Genomic DNA, 26252 nt, shown 5'->3' on the forward strand with positions numbered 1-26252 from the left:
GAAACGTGCTAAGAGGAAAGCACATTTGGCAAACCCTCACCGTGATCAACCCTCGCCTGGAAACCTATGTCCCCACTGTGGAAAGACGTGTGGATCCAGAATTGGCCTCCTCAGTCACTTATGGACTCACTGCTAAAACCCTGTTTGTGGAAGACAATCTTACTCGGCTATGAGTGATTGCCAAAGAAGAAAGAAGAGGAATGGAGAACTATGCCTTCTTACCTGTGGCTCTCCAGATGTTGTTGGACTCCAGCTGGTGTTTCCTATTTGACCTCATCATAGGTAAAGGTAAAGGGACCCCTGACCATTAGGTCCAGCCGTGGCCGACTCTGGTGTTGCGGCACTCATCTCGCTTTATTGGCCGAGGGAGCCGGTGTACAGCTTCTGGGTCATGTGGCCAGCATGACTAAGCCGCTTCTGGCGAACCAGAGCAGCGCACGGAAACGCCGTTTACCTTCCTGCCAGAGCAGTACCTATTTATCTACTTGCACTTTGACGTGCTTTCGAACTGCTAGGTGGGCAGGAGCAGGGACCGAGCAACGGGAGCTCACCCCGTCGCGAGGATTCGAGCCCTAGGCTCTGTGGTTTAACCCACAGCGCCACCCATGTTCCTTTTTAGAGCAGTTAGAGAGCCATTAAATCAGTGGTTCCTGGGGGGGGGGGGTTGCTAAAAGGCAAGAGGGTGGCAGGGGCCACGGGATGTGTAACAGACTATCAGGACTTTGAGAAGCTAGCATCACTGGGTCAAGTTCATCAACGGTGTAATATTTAAGTGGATTCTGAATAAATGTCCAATTAATTATTACAGTCTTGAAATTTTATTTTATCTTCCTTAGTGGGTCACGCAAACCATGATTCTGAATAACGTTTTTTTATAGGGTAGGGAAGGGGGCACTGGAGACAAAGAAGAACACCAAAAGAAACATACATAGATTGCTTGTATATTTAAAATAATTTATTTGTAGAAAATATTGAGTATATACACGACTGCAGTAGAAATATAACCACATATACAAATTCTTCATAGATAAATGTGTTTAGAACAGAGTCAAAGCATGAGCATTTTTTGAACTGTGAAAAGGCAGCATACAAATAAAATTATATATATATGTCTGTAGAAGAGCCTGTGTTCAATCCCACTGTTCTCCAGATTTAAGTGCGAGGTAGCAGGCTCAGAAAGTAAAATCCTTCTTGGGAGAACTGCTGTCACTCAGAACAGACATCACTAGGCTAGATGGAAAAATAGAGGCTGACCAGGCATAATGCAGCTTCCCGAATTTCCTAAAGGCAGTTGTGGAGACAAATCGGAAATAATAATAATAATAATAATAATAATAATAATAATAATAATAATATATTTATACCGTGCTCAATTGGCTGGGTTTCCCCAGCCACTCTGGCCAGCACCCAACAGAATATTAAAAACACGATAAAACATCAAACGTTTAAAAACTTCCTTAAACAGGGTTGCCTTCAGAAGTCTTCTAGAAGTCATGTAGTTGTTTATTTCCTTGACATCTGATGGGAGGGCGTTCCACAGGGTGGGCGCCACTACCGAGAAGGCCCTCTGTCTGGTTCCCTGTAACCTCACTTCTCGCAATGAGGGAACTGCCAGAAGGCCCTCGGAGCTGGACCTCAGTGTCCGGGCTGGACGATAGGGGTGGAGACGCTCCTTCAGGTATACTGCGCCAAGGCCATTTAGGACTTTAAAGGTCAGCACCAACACTTTGAATTGTTCTTGGAAATGTACTGGGAGCCAATGTAGGTCTTTCAGGACTGGTGTTATATGGGCTCGGCAGCCGATCCCAGTCATCAGTCTAGCTGCTGCATTCTGGATTAGTTGTAGTTTCTGGGTCACCTTCAAAGGTAGCCCCACGTAGAGAGCATTGCAGTAGTCCAAGCGGGAGATAACTAGAGCATGCATCACTCTGGCGAGACAGTCTGCGGGCAGGTAGGGTCTCAACCTGTGTACCAGATGGAACTGGTAGACAGCTGCCCTGGACACAGAATTAACCTCTGCCTCCATGGACAGCTGTGAGTCCAAAATGACTCCCAGGATGCACACCTGGTCTCTCTGGGGCACAGTTACCCCATTCAGAACCAGGGAGTCCTACACACCTGCTCGCCCCCTGTCCCCCCAAAATAGTACTTCCGTCTTGTCAGGATTCAACCTCAATCTGTTAGCCACCATCCATCCTCAACCGCCTCCAGAAATTCACACAGGACATTCACCGCCTACAATCTGTGGTGTAGCTTATTTGTGGGATTACAGCCAAGAGTTAGAGACAGAGGGTTGTTTTAAAGCAAGCTGAATGTGGTACAGATAGGCAGATGCAACAGCGGAAGAAGGAAAATGTATGTGCATATTGTGGTGGAATAGAATTGGCAGGTTTCTGAAGCATAATGAAAACTTGCAATATCTAGTAATCAGAAGTAATAGGAAAATGTGTGTGTTGTTGTTGTTGTTTAGTCATTTAGTCGTATCCGACTCTTTGTGACTCCATGGACCAGAGCACGCCAGGCACTCCTGTCTTCCACTGCCTCCCGCAGTTTGGTCAAACTCATGCTGGTAGCTTCGAGAACACTATCCAACCATCTTGTCCTCTGCCGTCCCCTTCTCCTTGTGCCCTCAATCTTTCCCAACATCAGGGTCTTTTCCAGGGAGTCTTCTCTTCTCATGAGGTGGCCAAAGTATTGGCGTCTCAGCTTCAGGATATGTCCTTCCAGTGAGCACTCAGGGCTGATTTCCTTCAGAATGGATAGGTTTGATCTTCTTGTAGTCCATGGGACTCTCAAGAGTCTCCTCCAGCACCATAATTCAAAAATTCTTTGGCGATCAGCCTTCTTTATGGTCCAGCTCTCACTTCCATTCATCACTACTGGGAAAACCATAGCTTTAACTATACGGACCTTTGTTGGCAAGGTGATTTCTCTGCTTTCTCATATTCCCACCAACCCTCTGAAAAAAACCACACCAAAGTATTAGGTCAGTGGCACAGCACCTTCCTTGCCAGCAGATGGTCCCACCTTCAAATGGGATGCTGGTGACGCTGTGGTCTAAACCAGTGTTTCCACACCTTGTGCCTCCAGCTGTTTTTGGACTACAATTCCCATCATCCCTGGCCACTGGTCTTGCTAGTCAGGGATGATGGGAGTTGTAGTTCAAAAACAGCTGGAGGCACAAGGTTGGGAAACACTGGTCTAAACCACTGAGCCTCTTGGGCTTGGTGATTGGAAGGTCGGCAGTTCGAATCCCCGCAACAGAGTGAGCTCCAGTTGCTCTGTCCCAGCTCTTGTCGACCTAGCTGTTTGAAAGCATGCCAATGCAAGTAGATAAATAGAGTGTAAGTATTCTGTGTAACAATAGCACACTCTTTTGTTCCACATACTCAATGATTTATAGTCTTGGAGTTCTTTCTCAGCTGAATTTCACACTCCGATGTTCTCTTCCGCAAGTTCTCAATCCAGGTATTCTGCATCGTTTTTCCTATCCCAAATACTGAATGTATATTATTGACACGCATATTCTTTCCAGATGTTATAAGTTCCCCAAAGCCTTCTTGGTGAGAAAAGGCGTAAGCCGATCTCCGAGAGCTAGCTCTGTGCGTTTGGTGAATCTGGATCGGTAATGGGCTCTGTTTCTTCTGAGCCCTGTTCAAAATCTGTACCTTTAGGAAGGAGGGGAAAAACAGTTTACATTGATATGGAAAATAATCTTCCTTTTGTAAACACTGACTAGTTTTCAGATCTGAATTATATTGGCAAATTCTTGACAGATCAGTTTCCAGTGAAAAGGCCGGCACCCTGTTGTTTGAGGGAAGGCCTAGGAAGCACAACTTCTGATTTCGGCCACACCTTTGCCAAACCACAATCCCTAAATTTAAATGTATGTTGTTGCCGCTACTGCAAGGATTCCTTTCCCCAAATACACTGCTTTCACAACACTTTTGAAATGCGAAAGGATATTTTTATTAAAGCCGCTGGCGTATTCTCTGCAGCATTTTCACCACTCTGTTATATATGTTCTGTATGCTCCAAAATAATACGCAATAGAGGACCTGGTGTACACATAAAATCACCACTGTAATATAATTAGGGTTCTCAAAACTATTTTAGGAACATCCCCAGACTGACATTAAAGGGAGGGCTTGAACGTGCATAAAGTGGGAACCACTCCATTCTGGAAAATACCGTATTTTTTGCTCTATAAGACTCACTTTTTCACTCCTACAAAATAAGGGGAAATGTGTGTGCGTCTTATGGAGCGAATGCAGGCTGCGCAGCTATCACAGAAGCCAGAACAGCAAAAGGGATTGCTGCTTTCATTGTGCAGTGATCCCTCTTGCTGTTCTGGCTTCTGAGATTCAGAATATTTTTTTTCTTGTTTTCCTCCTCTAGGTGCGTCTTGTGGTCTGGTGCGTCTTATAGAGAGAAAAATACGGTACGTCCACCACACTGTTGATATGAAAGCAATCTTCTCTTGGGCACCAAACTCAAAAGGGGCAAGTTCTCTCCGTTTGAAGCAAAAGGGACTAGGCATCAATAATGTCACAAAGCACTTTTCCTAATCTTCCTGGAAAAGTTTTTCTGATTAAAAATGGTTTGGGACTTAAAAAAAAAAAGTACTATGTGATTATTTAATGCAACATCTGCCAACTTGAACCCAAAAGGTATACATAAAAGGGGCTGGAATTGCTTTAAATGTTTCACTGCTGTGGCATACCTGATCACTCAACGTTGGGTTCAAATCCACCTTTAGAAAACGAAACGCTATCACGGGCGCAACGGAAGCCACAGTGGTCAAGAGAATGATGAGCCAAACGTTTATCTGCGCCAAGGAGTTCCAAGCATTTCCTGCATCAGTACAGAAGAAAGAAATATTTTGGTAGGAATACCAGTTGGGTGGTGACAGCTTGCAGTTGTGGGACAATGGGACATGCTAAGCAATCTTTAATTCCTTAGGTTAACACATGATTTTAATTCTGAAGTGCTTAAATTACACGAGCTATACAAAAATGCAGAGAGAGGGAGAGGGAGAGGGAGAGGGAGAGGGAGAGAGAGAGAGAGAGAGAGAGAGAGAGAATAAAAGAACATGTTTTGGCAACATCTAAAAATGTGACATCATACAAAATACCACACATATTCCAGAGGATAATATAGATTTAGAGTTGGCATTGAGAAATATGTAGGACAGGGAAAATGATGTACACTCTGCTCATCAGCTTGCTTGCAATTACTCACTGCCAGTTCCATTTCTGTAGGAACGGGCAGATTTTCTCTGTGTTTCTTTTAAAACTTATGAAGACACATAGAAGAGGGCTACAAAATTATATCAGGGTGGTGGTGGTGTTTTTGCCAGTTTACCTCTCACAGCTTCCTTCAAGGAATCCCGGGAATTTATGGTGCGGATATTACTGGGCTTAGAATTGTCTCTTAAATTCTCTCTTAAGAGGTCTCCCTCACAGAAATAAATTCCCTGAGTGGTTTAAGAGTCAATCCCTCTTCAAAGGGAACTCTGGGGTTTTTTTTGACTTAATAACAACTCTTAGTACCCTGAAGTAACTACAATTCCGGGATTCTTTGAGGGAAGCCATAACTGTTTAAAATGATAAAATACAGTCATACCTTGGATCCTGAACGCCTTGGTACTCGGACATTTTAGCTTCCGAAAGCTCCAAACCCGGAAGTGAGTGTTCCAGTTTGCAAACGTTCTTTGAAACCCAAACATCTGACAGGGCTTCTGATTGGCTGCAGGAGCTTCCTGCAGTCAATCAGAAGCCACACTTTGGTTTCCAAATGTTTTGGAAGTCGAACGGACTTCCGGAATGGATTCTGTTTGACTTCCAAGGTACGACTGTATTGCTTTAAATGCAAAGGGCAGGTGTGGCCACTGGGACTCTGGCAGAGGTGCCAACTTGAATTAAATATTGTAATATAACACGCGATGCAGGTGCGCTGTGGGTTAAACCACAGAGCCTAGGACTTGCCGATCAGAAAGTTGGCGGTTTGAATCCCCGCGACGGGGTGAGCTCCCGTTGCTCGGTCCCTGCTCCTGCCAACCTAGCAGTTCGAAAGCACGTGAAAGTGCAAGTAGATAAATAGGTATCGCTCCGGCGGGAAGGTAAACAGTGTTTCCGTGCGCTGCTCTGGTTCGCGAGAAGTGGCTTAGTCATGCTGGCCACATGATCTGGAAGCTGTATGTCGGCTCCCTCGGCCAATTAAGTGAGATGAGTGCCGCAACTCCAGTCACGAATGGACCTAATGGTGAGGGGTCCCTTTACCTTTACACATACGCCATTTGAATGGGAATGGCCAACAACTTGGGGGGGGGCTGGCCCCCTCAAATATTTTATTGTGGCGGCCAAAGCGTCCATAGCCCCTAGGAGTTGGCTCCTATAGATTCTGGCATTGCACTCCCTGGCACTTCACTCACCTCTGGGTCCACCTTTGTTTCTGTTGCCCCTCACTCCCCCACCTCTCTTGCCCTGCCTCACCTTGGCTTTGGCCCTCCCGCACCCCCGTTTGACAGAACCAGGTACACCATCCAACATTGACCTCTCTCTACCATGGTTTCAGCGCACAATGAAAATTAAGCGTTTGGACACATGTTTGGACCCATCAGCCGAATTATATTTGTGTTGGGATGTGGTAGATACACACGTCCTAGCCTCCTTGGTGATCAAAGTCTAAGGGGAAAGGCAGAACACATAAGCAAAGATGGACTGGAAGTTGTTTAAGGGAGCTTGGTCCAAGGTTTAGATAATGACAGGTATCCCTGTTCTGGAGGGTGTCCAGCAAGCCCCAGCTGTTCTCAGTGACATAAACTTGTTTATCTCAAGGCTTCAAATGGTAGGAGACGGTTCCAGGCATCCTCATTTTAAGGGAAGCATCTTTGCTTCCTGTTGCTCACTTTTGGCTACCAGAGCTACTTTGTGAAGCAACAGAGTCATCCTCTAACATCAGTCTAGTCCATCTGGGGCTTAGCGATTCCTGGCAGTGCCTTTTGCAATAAAGCTTTCGGGTGAATGACATTCTCCAACAGCATGTGGTCCTGACCGCACTTGTTGCAGTCTTACTGGGCCTTTGGAGAAGCCTCCTCAGTGGCTGCCTCTCAGTGCTGGAAAAATTATCTTTCCTTGGGGACATGCCAAAATACAAGCCCAGGAATTTATTTATTTATTTAAACAAACCAGTGCCACCATCCAAGGATATGATAGAGACTAAACCACTGAGCCTCTTGGGCTTGCCGATCAGAAGGTCAGCAGTTCGCATCCCCGTGACAGAGTGAGCTCCTGTTGCTTTGTCCCAGATCCTGCCAACCTAACGGTTTGAAAGCATGCCAGTGCAAGTAGATAAATAGGTACCACTGTGGCAGGAAGGTAAACGGCATTTCCATGCCCTCTGGTTTCCGTCACAGTGTTCTGTAGCGCCAGAAGCAGTTTATTCCTGCTGGCCACATGACCCAGAAAGCTGTCTGTGGACAAACGCCGGCCTGAAAGCAAGATGAGCACTGCAACCCCATAGTCACCTTTGACTGGACTTAACCATCCAGGAGTCCTTTACCTTTTACCTTTATATGGTTTCCTGCATGAGCATTCCCCCCCGCCCCCACTCAGTGCTTCTTTACTCACCTACGAAAGGGAAGTGGTTGGGAAATAAATAAAAAATGCCATCACTGTGCATCGCAAACAAAATGGCAAAATACACAGCGATGCTACCCCAGATGAAGAAGTGATTGATTCCTGTCCAATAGCTGGTATCGAGTGCAATCTACAAAAAGAAATAGTATGCATTTAGGCATGGAGGTAACAGTATTAACACATAAGGTTATTAGAGGACATCGGTCGTACATGTTTATCTCAGCACTGTAATACCGCATACAAATTTGGAGGGAGGGGGAGTCTCAATAATTAAATGATTATCAGCCTTTTTTCTTTTTACCTGAACACTGACCACTATGATCAAGGAGGTTGCGACTGTGACTGCGAAAGACTGGTAGTCAGCAATATGGTTCCCATCTTCTCCAACTGCATCATAGAAAGCACCATAGGGGATGAAGAAAAGAACGACCGACGTGTAGATTCCATGTGCTATGCAGATGAAGAATCTGCGCTTGTTGAAGAGGAGATTTAATTGCCCAGGTTCATACAGCTTTGGAAAACGGAGGCAGCTCTGCTCATTCACATCCTGCAAAATATGCATCGACTTGAGTTTTAACAGCATCATGACGTCCAACGATGAAGGAGAGTCTCTATCCCCATCGCTGAGGTCCAGCGCCGAGGGCCTTCTGGTGGTTCCCTCATTTCTAGAAGCAAAGCTACAGGGAACCAGGCAGAGGGCCTTCTCGGTAGTGGCGCCCGCCCTGTGGAACGCCCTCCCACCAGATGTCAAAGAGATAAACTACCTGACATTCAGAAGACATCTGAAGGCAGCCCTGTTCAGGGAAGTTTTTAATGCGTGATATTTTAGTGTTTAATGCATGATATTTTTGGTCATTGTGGAAGCCGCCCAGAGTGGATGGGGAAACCCAGCTACATGGGCAGGGTACAAATAATAAATTATTGTTGTTGTTGTTGTTGTTGTTAAATTCAGTTTAAAGGATGGGCATATCAGAGGCAAAAGGACTTTCATTTTCAGTATGACCCCAGAAGCAAACCCCAATACCTTTTTATTTACTCTTTTTAATATCTGTCTGCCTGTCTGTCTACCTATCATCTAGATATAATTTTTTATTGGATTTACAATTTAATTTTACATTCACACATATAATAGAACAAAAAAAAGTGTAGAATTCTCCGAATTCTCGGACTTCCTTCCTCCCCTCCGTGGAGTCTGCTAATAACCATTTTCCACTGCATATCATATCAACCTCTATTTGTCCATAAAATTCTATTTATAGCCATAGTTCTTTTCACACTGCAAGTGTTATTTCAATCCTGCTAATGTTTTTAACTGTTTACAGTGTTCCCTCAAATAAATTATATCCCCTCCCCAGTCCTTGCTAAAGTTTTTATCATCCTGTCTCCTGATTTTCCCCATCATTTTAGCCATCTCAGCATACTCTTTTTAATATCAATGTGCACATCCAATGGTCAAACTAGAGATGACATTAAATGTGAGCGTTATGTACTGAGCCTGGGTCCTAGAACAATACACTAGTAGGATCCTAGAAGGCAGCAACCTGATTGGCCTGCAGGAGCAACCCAATCAGGCCACAAGAGGAAGTGAATCAGCCTATCACTAGAACAATCGGCAGGGAGGATCCTAGAATGCTGCATCCAATTGGCCTTCAGGAACAGCCCAATCAGGCTCCAGGAGGAGAGCAGAATCAACCAATCACGTGGGACCCATTGTGAAAATAGTGTATATAAAGCCAGAGGTCTTTGGAGGGGAATTCAATCACTGTTGCTATGAGCTGGAATAAAGAGTGAGGGATGGAATCTATGCTACCCAAAGCAGTTGCCATCAGCAGAGACAGATTTAGGGGAGCACAACTGATTTCATAACTGAAAGGAAAGGGAGTCTGTGCTATACAGATCTCATGAGGCACGAATTCTTGCAATTAGACTTGCAATTGCCAGGTGCCAAGAACCCAGACACCTTTAACAAACTGGCTGCATGCTGTATCCTTAATATCTGAAGCCTTCCACCGCGGCAGATTTTTGTCTTAGTTTGTAATCTCAGCTCTTAAGGTTAGGCATAAACTGGGACTGTAACACCTGAGTGTTGACTCCAGATTCAAATCAAATCTGGCTTCTTCACCTTTTAGAGGGATTGCTATATATATTCCTGGGCAGAGAAGTTGCTGGATGGACTGTGCTGAAGGCAGATTAATCTAGAATATGCCAAAATGTGTACCTGATCAAACAATCCCATCGCTAGTACAGGCAGAGAAGTATATACAATGTTGAAGAGGGTGATAAACCACTGGTCATAAACAGTCTGAAAAGATAACACAAATAAAAAGTTAAAAGTATGATCAGAGATGTCACCTTTCAAATAAATAAATAGTACTGCCCCTTTCATATTTTATTCTTTTTCTTGTAGGCACAGAAGCAGAAGGGAGCCCAGATCCCCAGGCTTTGAGTTCTCCTACAAAGTTCAGCATAGACTTATGCCTAGGTCTTCTTAGCGTTTTGGTAAGCAGGGAGCCTAGCAGATAAAGTTGTACAAATCGCAATTTGTGATATTCTCTACTTTAGACATTCCATTCTGCGAGACGGACCTCCTAGGAACCAGTCTCGTAAAAGTCACAGTTACTCATATCTTTTACATTCCTGAAGTTGTAAGGGGATTTATAAACACATAAGAAGCAGCATTTCCATATAAATGGGAAGTGCCTTAATCATCTGTTTCCCATTTGGACAATTAGCAAAAAAATGCACTGGAGAAATGAACAGAGTTGAACAGCAAGTATTCTTTCTGAAACATTAGCCAGCCACTGCATTAACCAATGGCTTTGGGGAATAACACTGGGTGGGGTAAATGACTATTTCGCAGATAATCAGAATCCAGCAAGTTATCACAAACCTCTGAGAGTAGACAAGAACTCCCATGCTATTAAAATAAATAAAATAAAATAAAATAAGCTTTTCACCATGAGTTTTTATATGGTTTGGCTTTATTGCAATTAAACTAAATTAAATTAAAAACATATTCATGGACAGGATAATTGTTTCCACATTTTGTTAAGGAAACTTTTCCTTGAAGCCCTCTTTGACAATGGCATATTGTCGTAAATAAGATAAATAAAGCTAGGAGACAAAATACTTGTAATTGGCTTGAGACCTTACTTTCTGAAGATGCAGACAAGTGTATGGGACCAGGCAACTGATAAACTCTCATTAAGTTTAAGAGCATAGGAGGCAGGCAGGAGCACATTGACACTACACATGTATACTGGTTTTTGACTGGTTTTAACTCATCATATAGTGATGTATGGAAGTGAGAGCTGGACCATAAAGAAGGCTGATAGCCGAAGAATTGATGCTTTTGAATTATGGTCTGGAGGAGACTCTTGAGAGTCCCATGGACTGCAAGAAGATCAAACCTCTCCATTCTGAAGGAAATCAGCCCTGAGTGCTCACTGGAAAGACAGATCCTGAAGCTGAGGCTCCAATACTTTGGCCACCTCATGAGAAGAGAAGACTCCCTGGAAAAGAGCCTGATGTTGGGAAAGATGGAGGGCACAAGGAGAAGGGGACGACAGAGGACGAGATGGTTCTTGAAGCTACCAGCAGGAGTTTGACCAAACTGCGGGAGGCAGTTGAAAACAGGAGTGCCTGGCGTGCTCTGGTGTATGGGGTCACGAAGAGTCGGACACGACTAAACAACTAAACAATAACAACAACAACTCATCATAGCTTCTTCAGTGAACCAGAGGATTGTAGTTTGACAAGTGTGCTCCCAGCCTCTCTAGGTAAAGCTAGGAGACCCCTGGATGAGAACTGCTGCCAGCCCGTGTAGGCAACACGGGCTAAGGCAGCTTCCTATGTTCCTAGTCTGAGCAACAAGCAGACTCAGATCATTACTATTACAGTGGTACCTTGGTTCTCAAATGCCTTGGTACTCAAACGCCTTGGTTCCCAAACGCCAAAAACCCGGAATTAAGTGTTCAAGTTTTGGAACATTTTTCAGATGCTGAATGTCTGATGCAGATGTCAGCTATTGTTTCCTGCACCAATCAGAAGCTGCGCCTTGGTTTTTGAACATTTCAGAAGTCAAGCGGACTTCCAGAATGGATTAAGTTTGGCACTTTTGTTTTTGCTATTTATTTTGAGTTTTTGAGGCTTTTTCAGTTCATTTGTTTTTGTACGGAACCCAGTTCAGCTACTGATTGATTGCAGGGGGGTGTCAACGCATGCAGAATTATTTATCTTAACATTACAATGTTATCTGAGTTTCAACGAAGCATCTGAACAATTAAGTGTGTTTGTTTTCTCTCATCTACTAAAAAAACCAAAAACAGGTTTTAAGAAACGAGTGCTATTAAACACATAGGAGGAAACGTTTTGTTTTTTGCTTTGTGAAGCTAAGCACTGAGAACCTACCTGGGCTGAAAAGCCACAGAAGAAGCCAAACCAGAAATGGACCAGAGTGAAGGCAACGTTTTTGTAGAAGAAGTAACATAAGAACTTGCACATCCGAAAGTATGACCACCTGCCATGAACAAGCAAGAGTCTTTGAAGGTATCTGAACTGAGCAAAAGAATAATCACTGTTCAGAATCGCCTGACTGCCTTCCTGGCCGCTGATGCCGACACCTATATGGGCACCTGCAAGCAAACAAACAGCAGGGAAATACATGAAAATGTATAGCAATAAAAAAAACCAACAACCTGATACGCTGTATCTTTCTACTTTTGTCCTTCCAGGCTGTAACGTCTTAAATAGTCCATTTTGTTTTCTTTCTTTTTTTTATCTTAGGCTGGCACCTTTTTTGGTTAAAAAATGAATTTAATTTTTTAAAATAACAAAAAATGAGAAGTTAAACAGCGGCCCCTGAACATATCTCAGGGGGTGGACCAGCACCTCCTTTTCCTGGGGAGGGGGAGAAATGTAATTCAGTTTGAATTTACACGTGAGCCTACCAAATTCATCCTTGCAAACCGAAACACAGCTACCCTTCAGAATTCACTCTCATTTTTGTTTAGCCACTCAACCATTGTTTGTGGTTCAAGGACCCGACCCCCGCAAAGTGAAATGAAGACACAGGGACACGTGATATAAGGTTAATGGGCTAGAAAAGGCCACAACTTTATTGATTAGAGCAATGAAAAGCTATTGGCTTAGGCATTGGATCGCGAAACAAGTGGGTTTATTCACCAGGGGTTCATCACCTGTTGATGCCAATCCAACTATAGGCTCACCCCTGATGTCACCGAGGGTCGTGCCATGGCCTCCCGCCAAGCAGGCTTCGGACGGAATACACGACCGCCAGATTCCTTTAACGGAATACCCCTAGAAATTGAAGGCATAGGCGATGGCCACACCTAGCACTTCGACACACCACAACACATTATTCCAATGCCTAACCTACCCACCAATACCACAAAAAGTTGTGACGATTGCTACGAGGTAGGTGGAAAAACCAAAAAGCCTAATGCCAAATGGAAAAAACTCCTACCAGGCCCCCCGGGCAACCGGGGCGACCAACCTAAGGTCCATAGCAAGGCCAATGACCTAAGCCCTAACTCGAAGGGAGTGGAGGGTGGGTGACTCGCACAGGACGACGAAGAGAAATGAGGCCAGGGAGAGAGGCTGGCGCTGCAGCATAAAGGCTGCTGGACACGCCCCCCCATGGCACCTGGTTGGATGGCCACCGGGGGGGGCGTGAGCGCCAGCCAGGTGAGCTGGAGGCAGGGGGCAATGCCCCCTGCTAGGAGCGGTGTTCGGGCTCGCGCCCACAACCACTCCCCTCTCTTTCAGGGAGGAGAGTCTTTACAAAAAATGCACATATTAGAAGGAAGTGTGAATAAAAATGAATATATTAGGGAAGATAACTCATCAAAAATGCATTTTATTAGGATAAATTGCTTGCAAGAAAAGGTGGATATTAATTCGAACATGCATGCAAAAATATGTTTCTTAGGAGAAATTCACGCTACAGTGATTATGAATCTTCATGAGGATTCTGAAATAAGAAAAAAGATTGCTACAAAAATGTGGGGAGCTGAATTTAAGATCAGAAAAATGAGAAACTGACAGATCCTACCATCCTTACCTCCAGGTGGCATAAGGCAAAGACTTCCTATCTGAAATCATGGAGAATAGTTGCCAGTCAATTTAGGAATCAACACTGAGCTAGCAGTCTGGATAAGTATAATACAGCTTTCTATGTTCCTATCTTTGTACCAGCAGCAAAGCGGAATATTGCAAGCCTGCAATCTTATACCCACTTAGGGAAGGAGGATAAATCCTATTCAGTTCACATTTAAAGGTGAAACTCCCTAATTTGCACTTTCTGAAACAATACAAGGACTGAGACACAGACATCCAAAATTTGCACTTCTCTGAATTTTGCTATGCAATTCTCTAGCCAAGTAATGTGCACGGAAATGTATCCACTGAGAAAAGTGTACATAAAAATGCATGTTTTTTAGCGAAAATAACATACAAAATGCCATAAGGAAAATTTGCTTTGCAAAAACTGCACACAAATGTGTATATTGGGACAAATTTTGTAGTAAATCACCTATGGGTTTTCCTGAGGGCTTGCTTTAAAAAACTGCAAAGTGATGTTCTCTTTTTTAGCAAGAGAACAAACCATATTTCAGGAGCATTATCAGTGCTGCATATTAGGGGTTATTCTAATGATGATTACTTCCCATGGTACCTCATTATACTTTGGAATACTTCACCAACTGGAACATTAATCCCGTTTAATTTGGATTGCTTGTGTACAACTAGATGATACTCAAGAGGCTAGAGGTCATATTTGTAATGTTTGAAGTCCTATAGTTCACTAACATTCCTTTAGTTCTTGCCAATGTTGTTTTAGATGCCCAAGAATTTAAAGAACCTCTTTCTGAGCATTCTAACAGGGCAGATAATTCAAAGGAAAGATCACGTAGAAGAAGAATACTCTGTGGCAACCTCTCCATTCAAATCCACACTGAAATTTAGATTTCAGAGGTTCTTAGTCTTCTCCTTGAGGTGTTAACTTCCCAGATATATAAGACTCATTTGACATGGAGGGACATTCTGAATGGGCACAATCCCAAATCCTATACATCTAACCAAACATATAATAATGAACAGGAAATAATCCTGAGGGTATCCTACAAATGAGCCCTTTATTTGGCTGTTTGATACCTTTATTTGCACAAAATGGCTATTCATATTTGGTTTCATCAGAATTTCTCAGTTGGCAAACCCCATTAAAGTGCACTTTAGGCAAATCCACTTTAGGCAAAAAAAAATAATATTAAAAAATGGTCAACTCTAGCAAACTAAAAACATGCACCACTGCTTCCTTCATTCCCTACACAATATGCATCTCAATCTGCCATATCTTCTCTAACACCTGGCACACCAATCCCAAATGCATTTACTTGGAAGTGAGTTCTAGGGCCTAATAGGTAAAGGTAAAGGACCCCTGGATGGTTAAGTCCAGTCAAAGGCGACTATGAGGTTGTGGCGCTCATCTTACTTTTCAGGCTGAGGGAGCCTGCATTTGTCCACGGACAGCTTTTCAAGTCATGTGGCCAGCATGACTACATGGCTTCTGGAGCAACAGAATACCGTGACAAAAACCCAAGCATACGGAAACGCCGTTTACTTTCCCGCTGCAGCAGTACCTATTTATCTACTTGTGCTGGTGTGCTTTTGAACTGCTAGGCTGGCAGGAGCTGGGACAGAGCAACAGGAGCTCACTCCATCGCAGGGATTCGAACCCCCAACCTTCTGATCGGCAAGCCCAAGAGGCTCAGCGGTTTAGACCACAGCGCCACCCGCATCCCTAATGGATGCATATCGACCCAAGTCCTCCTGTGCTTAGCATCACTCCCTTCGAAAGCAAAGCAGAAGGGATTTTCTCCCCCAGAGTTTCACTATTCTTCACATGAGGGGATACTTAAGAAGTTTGTTGTGATAAATCTGCTCCACCTCCCAGTGGGGAGGTGTTGCGGTAGACCACGTGGCCACCCACTCCCCACCGGGGGTGGGGGACTTTGTCCCCCGTTGCCTGGGGTATCCCGGCCACGTCAGAGCCCGGCCAGCCAATCCGCTGGCCGAGGGGGCGTGGCCAGGGCCGTTTAAATGGAGGAGCGAGCCAGAGGACTTCCTCTTTGGCTCGCTTCCTCAATCACCCGCCCTTCCTCCCTATTTTGCAGGTTAGGCAGTGGCCTTTGCTATGGACTTCGGTTGGTCGCCTTGGTTGTCCGAGGGGGAATTTTTCCACTTGGCAAATTGGCACTGGCCACTTGGTTTTTGCCTACCTCGTAGCAATCGTCACAACTTTGTTAGGGTTGCGGTTAGGCATTGTTTGACCTTGTGGGAGGGAGGTGTGGCCATCACCTGCCCCTCCATACTTAAGGGTATTCCATTAAAGGAATCCAGGGGTGTTGATCTAGTCTGAAGCCCAGCTGCGGGGCTAAGGCCTTGACACGACCCCGAAGGGGACACCAGGGGGAGCTTGAGTTGGTTCGCATCAACAGGGCTCTCCCTACCGATGGCTTACCCTTACTGGACTTCCTGCACAATGGACAGGAGTCAGATATAGTCAGGTCCAATCAATGCCTAAGCCAATACCGCTCACATTCTGTAATTTCAATAAAGTTGTGGCCAAAATTTGCCCAATAACATAAACGTAATATCAGTGTCCTTGTGTGAGTTATTTCCAACGAGGGGATGGCTGCGGGGTCTCGACACGCAAATAGCTGAACTTTGCGTGGCGAGTTCCCCCTCCCCCCGAGGAAATAAAGACACGGACACAAGAATTCAGGTTAATGGGTCAAATTAGGCCACAACTTTATTGATTACAGGAATTGAGCGTTATTGGCTTAGGCATTGGTCCTAACTATTAACCGGCTAGAGGCCGGAAGGGTTAATCACCAGAGGGAGGAGTCCTGCTGAGGCACGTCAACTAGGACCTCCCCCGGGTGTCACTGCGTGGGGGCGTGCTGTGGGCCTACACCTCCCTAGGCTTAGGACAAGGCCACGCCCCCCCGGAATCCTTTACCGGACTACCCTTGCTTGGGGGAAGGTGATGGCGCTCCTTCCCCCTTCATTTGCATAACAATAGAACAGTACCCCTACCAATGCCTAACCGCCAATACTGAAGAGTTGTGACAGTTTGCTACGAGGTAAGCGAAAACCAAATGGCTGGAGCCATTTGGGAAAATTCCTACCAGGCCCCTTGACGGCGACCAACCGGAGTTCATAGCAACGTCAGAGAACCTATCCTAAAAAGGGGGTGGGATTGGAGGGAAAACTGGGTCAGCTGGAGCAGTGGAGGAAAAGAGGGGGAGCCTCGGCTGTGGCAGGTTTAAATTGCCGAGGCCCCACCCCCGGAGCCAGCTGATTGGCTGGCCTGGGGTATGACACGGGCGGGGATTCCCTTAGGTATCGCGGGGGCTGGAGCCCCGCGAATGTGGGGAAGGGGCGTGCCGCCCGCAACTCCACCTCCTTGTTTATTGCGGAAGTGGCTTTCTCACCATTCCCAGCCAGGATACAGAATATCATCTTACTTTTTATCATGCCAATATCATTGGCTCCATCTCCTATGGCCAAGGTGATGGCTTTCTTGTGCTTTTTAACCAGCTCCACAACCTGCGCTTTCTGCAAGGGAGTGACTCTGCAGCAGATCACAGTTTTACAAGCACATGCAGCTTCCACGAACTCATTTTCCAGATCAGCCTCAAGTGCATAAGCCTGTGAAAAGAAAGGGTTACCCATAAAACAGCTGCAAATCAAGATCCAAATGAGTGCTGCCAAACCATTTATTATTATTATTATTATTATTATTATTATTATTATTATTCTCCGACATCATCATCATCATTGACCTGCATCTCCCCCACATATTTCCATGGTAATATATAGCAAGAAGAAATGGATGATGTACAATCATTGCAGAAAACATTTCCCTATTTCTGGTCAAAGTCCTTGGCTGCCAATTTGTGCAGACACAGAAATGATGGGTTTGTTGCTGGGCCAGATTAAGACCTTTAGAAAGATTATGGCGCCTCTCACATGCATAATTCAAAATACTAAACCCTAAAATTCAAACGAATAAAAATAAAATACAACACATGGCAGGGTTTGATTTCCTTACATTATTTTGATCTACGTTAATAGAATGTTGCCAGGTTCACAAAGGGATAAGTTGCCGTATTGGCCTGAATATAAGCCTCACTTTTTTTTTTTTCAAATTCTGACTATGAGAAGTTAAATTTGCGACCTTACAAAAATTGGCTTTTATGATATCGCTGCTGAAACAGACATATGGTAAAACAGAACAGGTGTGAGTGCCTGCAGAATTTTAAGGGAGCGGCTTATATTCGGGTAATGTCTCCCCCCCCCCCTTTTTCAAATTTTAAATGTGCGGCTTATATTCGGGTGCAGCTTATATTTGGGCCAATATGGTATAAAATGAACACATGAAAATAGGGCAAGAGTGTGAAGTGCAGTGAAAGGAAGTTCTGATTTTTTCCATGATGACTATTTGATTTTGATTTTTTTTTTTTTTTTGAAATATCAAATGTAAATTAAATAGATAGATAGAGTGCCCTGCTTTGATGGTGCTCTAAGCACACGCTTTGCCTGCTTATTGGGTAATCCAGCACTGGTTCGATGACACTCCGTCCCATAATTTTTTTGTTGCTTTGGGGTTTTTTTTGCTATATATTGCTGGGGCTATGTGGGGGAGATATAAAAAGGCAAAGGACCTGGATGGTTAAGTCAAGTCAAAGGCGACTATGGGGCTGCAGCGCTCATCTCCCAGGGTTGTCCACAGACAGCTTTCCAGGTCATGTGGCCAGCATGACTAAACCACTTCTGGCACACAGAGTACCGTGACAGAAACCAGAGTGAACGGAAATGCTGTTTACTTTCCAACCGCAGGGGTACCTATTTATCTACTTGCACTGGCATGCTTTCGAAGTGCTAGGTTGGCAGGAGCTGGGACAGAGCAACGGGAGCTCACCCCGTCATGGGGATTTGAACCGCCAACCTTCCGGGACACAGGTGGCACTGTGGTCTAAACCACTGAGCCTCTTGGGGGAGATATAAGCCTCTAACAGGCACACATCCATTGCAATAGGACATTCTCAAAGTGAACATTACAATAAATCTTCTAAGCAAATGAAGATAGATACTGAGCATATCCATGGAAAAGATGACAACAAAACACAATGTTAAAACACATGCACACAGCGAATACTTCTCCACTCTAGTCCACACACACCCTGCTTGTCCCTGATAGGGCAAATTCAAACTTCAGTTTGGTGGCCAGCTAGGGAGGCAAAGTCACCACGGTGAAGTCATTTCGCCTCCTGGGTTTGTGAGCAACTGCTGCACTGTGACACAACTGCCACCCACCTCCTGACCAAGTAAGTGGCCATTAGAAACACACACACACACACAGAGGAGAAAAATGACAACTCTATTTGGTTTGTAAAATAGCCAACCTACACATGTTTCGAGCCAATGTTCTTTTTCAGGTAGCAAAATATTGGTAGCAACCAGCCAAGCCACACCTGATATAGGAGGCTGGTGTGTATTGTACACACTTTTCACTTTTATTTTTATTTTTTGGAAATACTTTTTATTTGATTTTTCAAGTATAAAGTTATAACAATACCAAATACATATCCATATTTAGAGATTTCTCTGAATCTCCAGACTTCCTATTGTCAACCTTTTCAATTCCATATTATTTCATAATGCATATGTTGTATCCATCCATATTGTCCATAGTGTTTGTTACAGGTGTTATTAAAATCCCGCTAATGTTTTCATCTGCTTACAGTGGTACACTTTTCACTTTTAAAAGGCATGCACAGGCAGGCTTGGGGCAGATTCAGATTGTGGAAATTGCATGAGAGAATGTGCAAATAACACCCCCCCCAAATCCTTTTTTAATTTAAAAACAAAACAGGATCTTAAGATACAAATTTCCTTCATCAGGTATGGTTTGGCCTTCAGTTGTCTACCACAAACACATACCAAACTTCTAAACCAGAGGTAGCCAATGTAACGGCCTCCATATTTTGGCCATGATGGTTGGGGCTGCTGGGCATAGCTGTCAAGCGTCCCTTATTTCGCGGGAAACTCCCTTATCCCAGCGCCATGTCCCGCTGCTGTCCCTTATTGATGGATGTCCCTTAAATTTCCCAGGTTTCAAAGGAAGCAGCTCCTCTCCCTCCCTCCCTGCCGGCCAGGGAGGAGGGAGGCTCCAACTGTGTTGCTTGGCTGCCCGGCCCTCCCCCCTCCAGCCTCCTCTCACCAGCCTCGGCCCCCGGGAACCCCTCCCCGCTGGGACTGGTGGCAGCCTCGGGCCCTTCCGCCACCATCCTCCTTGCGGCCGCCGAACTGAGCGTCTCTGCCTCCCCTCTGCCCTACGCCGCCGCGCTCGCTAGGACGTACTGCGGCTGCGCCACCAAAGGACCCAGATGAGATGGGCAGCCTGGCATGGTCTATGAATTGATGAGGAGCCTTGAGAGGAGAGCGAGGGCAACCATAGAGAAAGCAGTTCAGAGAGAGGAGGAGGAGGCGGAGGCGTGGGCAGATGTTCCAAGGTCTATAAGGGAAGGACCGCAAGCGCTTCTCCCATAGATTTGTAGTGGTAGACTAGCATAGATGGTCTGATCTGCTGGTTTACTTCGGACGCTATTTCACACCCCCCCCCCCCGCCCCACCTGATGGAATTGAGAGCTGCAGATGGAGCATGAGAGAAAAGATACAGAACTGCAACAGCATCTTCGTAGCTTGGACTTCGTTTTGCGTGAAAAGTGGTTGCTGCTTATAGTTATTTAATTGCAGTGTTTCATCGGCTGGTGTCTTGAGCAGCAACCTCTGGAAACGAAGGGCTAAAAACCGGCGTTGCTCTCCAAAATTATCTGGTCCCTTTTAAATAGTTGACTAAATATTTAGTTGACTAAAATCCCTTATTTTGGCTGCTGGTCCCTTATTTTCAAGGCTGCTGGTCCCTTATTTTCAAATCTGTAAGTTGACAGCTATGCTGCTGGGAGATGGAGTCTAACAACATCTGGGATGCAGAAATGTAAGTTATATTTGGGGCTCCCACCTCCCATGCCTTTGTCATAACTCCTTCTTTTTGGTGCTTCTCGTTGGGTTGAGACCTTCTCCTCATATTCTGTTATTCCAAAGTGCTTAAAGAGATGCTTCTTTTATAAGTGTAAAAGGGAGGGCAAAAAGATCAAAGTGCTTGTGGCAAGTCCCCACCCCCACCCTACAGAACAAGTTACATTCAGAGTTCAACTGCAGCTTTTTATGGTCTTTGCAATTCAGAAGAGCATTTCAGATATTTGTTCCAAGATCTGGAAGCTTACCAGCGTACAAGAACAGCTATAAAAGTAAGCTTTTCTTGTGTTATGACAAGAACCAGGTTTCTTAATCAAAGCCAAGTGTTTTGGTATCCCTGTAAAAGCTGATATTTAGAGAAACCACTTGAGGCATCTTAATGACATTAATTTGGTACAGTAATGACTTTCAGGTCAGTCTGTGCTCTCAAATAGCAGACATTAGGAATATATTCAACCTTACGCCCTTTTGCCTCTGCCTGTTGCTTTTTAAAAAAATGTAATTTGCAATGACTTGTGATATTCCCCTCATAAAAGTACTTAAACAATACCAGTGGGTCAATTTCTAATCAAGACCATTAAAAAAAAATTTTTTAAGCTGCACCAAGTTACTAATTTGATTTCCATTACAAAGCCATCCAAAAGTTAAGATGTCATATCTAATTGGTCCTTACAGCTCAGTCAGCCCTTGTGTTTAACTTTCTTGTGAAATAATTTTGGAGTTTGGGGAGGAATCTGTCATGGTTAGAACACCAAAAGCACATGATTATTAGCAGCGGGAAAGAAAGTGGAAAAGTCCAGAAACGACTCACTTACAAGGCTATGTCCATTTATTACTAAGGCATAATCAGAAGCGACAGTTTCTTCCAAGTTTTGTGTTGGTTCTTGGAGCTTTTCATCATAAGCATGTCCATCAGAAATGTCCTTGCTCAGCCCCAAAATAAGATCTTTTGCTTTCCTTTAAAAAAAAAAAAAAAACAGCATCTATGAAACACATAGTCAGTGTGGTGTAGTGGTTAAGAGCAGTGGACTCATAATCTGGTGAACCGGGTTCTAGTCACACTTCTTTGAAGTCTCTCAGCCCCACTCACCTCACAGAGTGTTTGTTGTGGGGGAGGAAGGGAAAGGAGAATGTTAGCCGCTTTGACACTCCTTAGGGTAGTGATCAAGCGGGATATCAAATACAAACAACAAACAGATACTTAGTTGCATGGGAGAATCTTGAAGACAGCCAGAAAGTTGCTTGATATTTTTGTCAAAGCAGTCTCCATCGTGGAAGAGACAAACCTTTGCTCAATTTAAAAATGGCTTGCCTTTTTAGCACTAGGAACTGTGGTGAGAGAAAGAGCTAGCAAACATCTAGATAGACCACTTTCTCCCAAATTCACTTTTTTTTTTTAAAAAAAGATTCTAGTCAAGGTCAAAGTCCTCAAAGCAAAAACGGTAGAGGAATACATGCAAGTAAGCACTCTAGTGACATGACTAGATCTACTGAAGGGGGTGGGTTTTGTGTCAAATGGCAGATGGAGGGTCTGCCTGCCAATGGATCTACTCATGAACAACATCCCACAATATTTACACTCATTAGAGTCATATGTTACTTATATCCTCCATGAGCACATTCACTGTTTGTTCCAATGTCTCTAACACAGGGCTTGAAATGAACTAATTCAGATTAACTAATTCGAATCAATTATATCTCAGTTACACCTGAAAGCAGTTTCCATAATTTCTAGGTGCATTGAACATGAATTAAGTTTCTTTTATGGTGGAACGTTGGGGAATTTGATTCAAATTTAATTTTAATTCAATTATACACACGTAGACACAGATTGCATTGTATTTAACTCTGTGTTTGATTTGGCCACTGCTTTTACCATTTTTACTTGTCTGAAAAGTGATGCTGCTGTTTATGCTTCAAGATTATAATGGTTGAGGAAAACAAACAAAACAACTCTTCACCTTACACTGTGGTTCTGTGTGTGCATGTGTTGAGTCCCACCCACCTTCTTAAGTATATTTTATACTTAAAATTTGAAAGGCGGCGGCAGGGGACAAAATGCCAAGGATCATGGGAATGAATCGTGAACTAAACTGTCAATTGAACTGAGGGTGAATTGGATCTGGCTCCTTTTGAACTTCTCAAGCACTGCTATTCTTACACTGTTGCGGATGATTATGAGAAATTGAGTTTGAGTTCCTCTGTTACCAGAAACCCATTTCCGGCAAAAGTGGAAGTGGAACACAAATTAGGGGCACAAACACCTTGCCCAGTTGTCCTACTCCACTAGCATTTTTTCTCAAGGCATACACAAAGAAAAATATGGTATGATAAAAAAATGTTGGCCACAGCCTCAACCTTTGCAGCTATAGACAACTTCATCAAATATCATAGAATTAGTTTGAAAAATCCACCATTAAACTATTGAAACTCAATATATTGTATATCAAAGTAAAAGCAAAACTAGCTTGTAGCCCCAACCAACAGCCACTTAAGCCCAAGTCTGTTTTCCAGAAACCAGCAAGTCAGCAATTGCTGGCACAAGGAGAGGGAAGTTTCAGATACTGCAGCACGTGGCAAAAGTTAAATACACACATGGATTCACACTTCCAGTTTCCACCAATGTTGTTCTTTCCAAACAAGGAATTTGTGCATTTTGCACATGGAGAAATGTGTAGGCTCTCTAAATGTTTTAAGCCTGCATATCTCCCCTTAAAGGATACATGCAATGATACATTCAATGACCAAGCAATAATAATAATAATAATAATAATAATAATAATAATAATAATAATAAATAATTTTATTTATATCCCGCCCTCCCCAGCTGAAGCTGGGCTCATGGTGTCTAACAACAATAAAAATAATCCAACGATTCTAAAAACATTTCATTATAAAAATTAATTAAAATCAAATTGATGGCAACCATTAAGCAAAATTTTGTGCAGATTGCCAGAGGAGGGGGGGTCAGGCTGCGCCCTGGCCAAAGGCCTGGTGGAACAGCTCTGTCTTGCAGGCCCTGCAGAAAGATGTCAAGTCACGCAGGGCCCTAGTCTCTTGTGACAGAGCGTTCCACCAGATTGGAGCCACAGCCGAAAAAGCCCTGGCTCTGGTTGAGGCCAGCCTAACCTCTCTGTGGCCTGGGATCTCCAAGATGTTTTTATTTGCAGACCGTTAGTTCCTCTGTGGGACATACCAGGAGAGGCCGTCCCGTCTTCAACATCAACTTCATTGGATTGGTCATGTTGTGCAGATGCTTGATTATTATCTTCCAAAGCAACTACTCTATTCTGAACTTAAAAATGGAAGTGTAATGCTGGTGGTCAGCAAAAGAGGTTTAAAGGCTCTCTCAAGGCAAATCTTTAAAATGTACTATAAACACCGACAACTGGGAAACACTGGCCTGCGAGTGCTCCAGTAGGAGAACAGCCTTTACCAAAGGTGTCATGGGCTGTGAAGATGCTCAAACTCAGGACAAAAGGGAGAAATGAGCTAAGAGGAAGACACGCTTGGCAAACCCTCACTGTGATCAACTCCTGCCCAGAAACCTATGCCCCATTGTGGAAGGACGTGTGGATCCAGAATTGGCCTCCACAGTCAGGAGGACAATCTTACTCTGCTACAAGTGATCTCCAAAGAAGAAGACGACATGCATTTTCCCTTTTCAGCTGAAGTTATTGTAACACCTAACACCACCTTGAACATTTAGGCTTTTCTAGTGAGGAACAGGAGAACGAAGAAACAAATAAGATATTTTGAGTACAACCCAATAATTGCTTTATAATAGTTTTACCTTAGTTCTTCACATACTTCTGCTTTTGTGTGGCCCTCTACTATGAAAATCTCATCCATGGCATCAGTAAGCATGTTGCAGGAATAACCAATGTTCATAGCCGTTTCTAAAAAAAAGCAAGAAAGATGGGCAAGATCTCATGAAGGAAGATGAAAGAAGAACTTGACTTTGGACAGCATGAGAACCTGTGCATGTTTATCCTGATGCGTGTTATTTCATATATATATATATAATTTCAGTCAATGACCAGTAGAGGAGAAAAGAAGAAAACAAAGTACATAGAACACAACAAAATACGTTAAGTGTACTATTAAAAGTGGAGTTAAAAACAATGTAAGATATTTTTTAAAAAATGAGAAATATAAAATAATTATATTAAAATGGTTAAAATCAAGGTAAGGTGTTGATAATTCTAAAATTAAGACAAGTGCCTGCACCGACAAGCTATTGCTGCCACACAAAAACTAGTTACCTTGGCAGTGGTCTCTGGAAACTGGTCTGCCAAAAGATAATCGATATAAAACATTTCAGATCTTCCTGATATAGTTTGTAAAATTGGATTAATAAAATGGTGGCGGATATCACAGTAGGAGGAACAATACAATAAGACTTCACTGTCTGACTGACTGGAGGAAATTCTTATTCACCCCCAGGCAACGCAAAGAGTGCTGATCTGTAGCCTAATAATTTACACAGGATGAACAACCACATTTCTTTTTATTTTTATGACTTAAACGGAGCAAGGAAAAAATTCCACCAGTTATGTGTGTCAATCTCCCCCCTCTTGTGAACTAATGGAAAGTGTAAATTCCGAGGGAAGTGTAAACCAAAAGGCTGCCAAATGGGACCATTTATGTGGCGGGACTCTGTATGCCAGCCCATAAAAAAATACAATGGAACACACGAGAAGGTTGCAAAATGAAATTCTAAGCGCCAGCCTCTCTCCCTTTCCGCTGTGATGATTAACAGAATGAGACAAGGGAAGGAAGAGGAGCAAGTGTTAGGACAGGTTAAATAATGTCAAAAATAGTTGGCTATCTCAAACCAATCTTAGTAAGTAGTCCCTAATAAATCATGCCTGTGAGTGCCACAATAAATGGTTGAAGGACTGGTTCACATGTTACTTTGGGCTCAAAGATCTCAAATTCTTTTGCCAGAGTGGGCTATGGATGCCCAGATTTACCAAAGATCCTTCCATGTTGTTGTTTGAGCACAGAGCTCACAGAAGGTGGTAGTCAACTAAGGTTTACTCAAGGGAGACCCACTGAAATTAATGTACATGACTAACGTCAGTCCATTCATTTTGGTGGGTCTGCCTCTGAGTAGAACTAACTAGTTTAAGTTTGCAGTCTAGATACACTTAAAAGAGAAAGGGAGAAATGGCGAGAACAGGGTGTTTATTGATTTTTGCAGCTGCTGTTGAAGCTGCAAAACAATGAACCACGGGACGGAGCAATGGAGAACTTTTGAAACAACAATGGGATATTAGCTCTGCCCAAGGCATGATGGATTGCAGCAACAACCAGGAAGAGATAGAAATAATATTTTACAAGGACTGGAAGAAACATCATGGACAGAATAATTGCCACACACAGGAAGAACAAGGATATTCTTTGAATGCTTCACCTGTAGTTTTATCAATCATTTAATGTGTCAATACAAATGGAAAGCGTGAATATTTCAGTTGTTGTATA

The 26252-nt window shown here is 43.6% G+C and overlaps 1 protein-coding gene across 1 annotated transcript in view; it reads right to left on the reverse strand.

Annotated features, from left to right (window-relative positions):
* Positions 1 to 3235: 3235 nt before the first annotated feature.
* Positions 3236 to 26252, reverse strand: part of ATP8B4 (ATPase phospholipid transporting 8B4 (putative)) — a 132445-nt gene continuing 109428 nt past the window's right edge. The window contains exons 21-29 of the mRNA XM_081838756.1: positions 24559 to 24664; positions 21581 to 21722; positions 17189 to 17372; positions 12051 to 12274; positions 9859 to 9942; positions 7942 to 8187; positions 7632 to 7770; positions 4724 to 4854; positions 3236 to 3668 (exon numbers count right to left, since the gene is read on the reverse strand). Coding sequence (XP_081694882.1) covers positions 3390 to 3668; positions 4724 to 4854; positions 7632 to 7770; positions 7942 to 8187; positions 9859 to 9942; positions 12051 to 12274; positions 17189 to 17372; positions 21581 to 21722; positions 24559 to 24664 — 1535 coding nt within the window. The 3' untranslated portion in view covers positions 3236 to 3389. The remainder of the gene's footprint in view (positions 3669 to 4723; positions 4855 to 7631; positions 7771 to 7941; positions 8188 to 9858; positions 9943 to 12050; positions 12275 to 17188; positions 17373 to 21580; positions 21723 to 24558; positions 24665 to 26252) is intronic.

This window comes from Podarcis erhardii (genome assembly GCF_964252035.2).
Source record: "Podarcis erhardii genome assembly, chromosome: 14".
NCBI classification, from domain to species: Eukaryota; Metazoa; Chordata; class Lepidosauria; order Squamata; family Lacertidae; genus Podarcis; species Podarcis erhardii.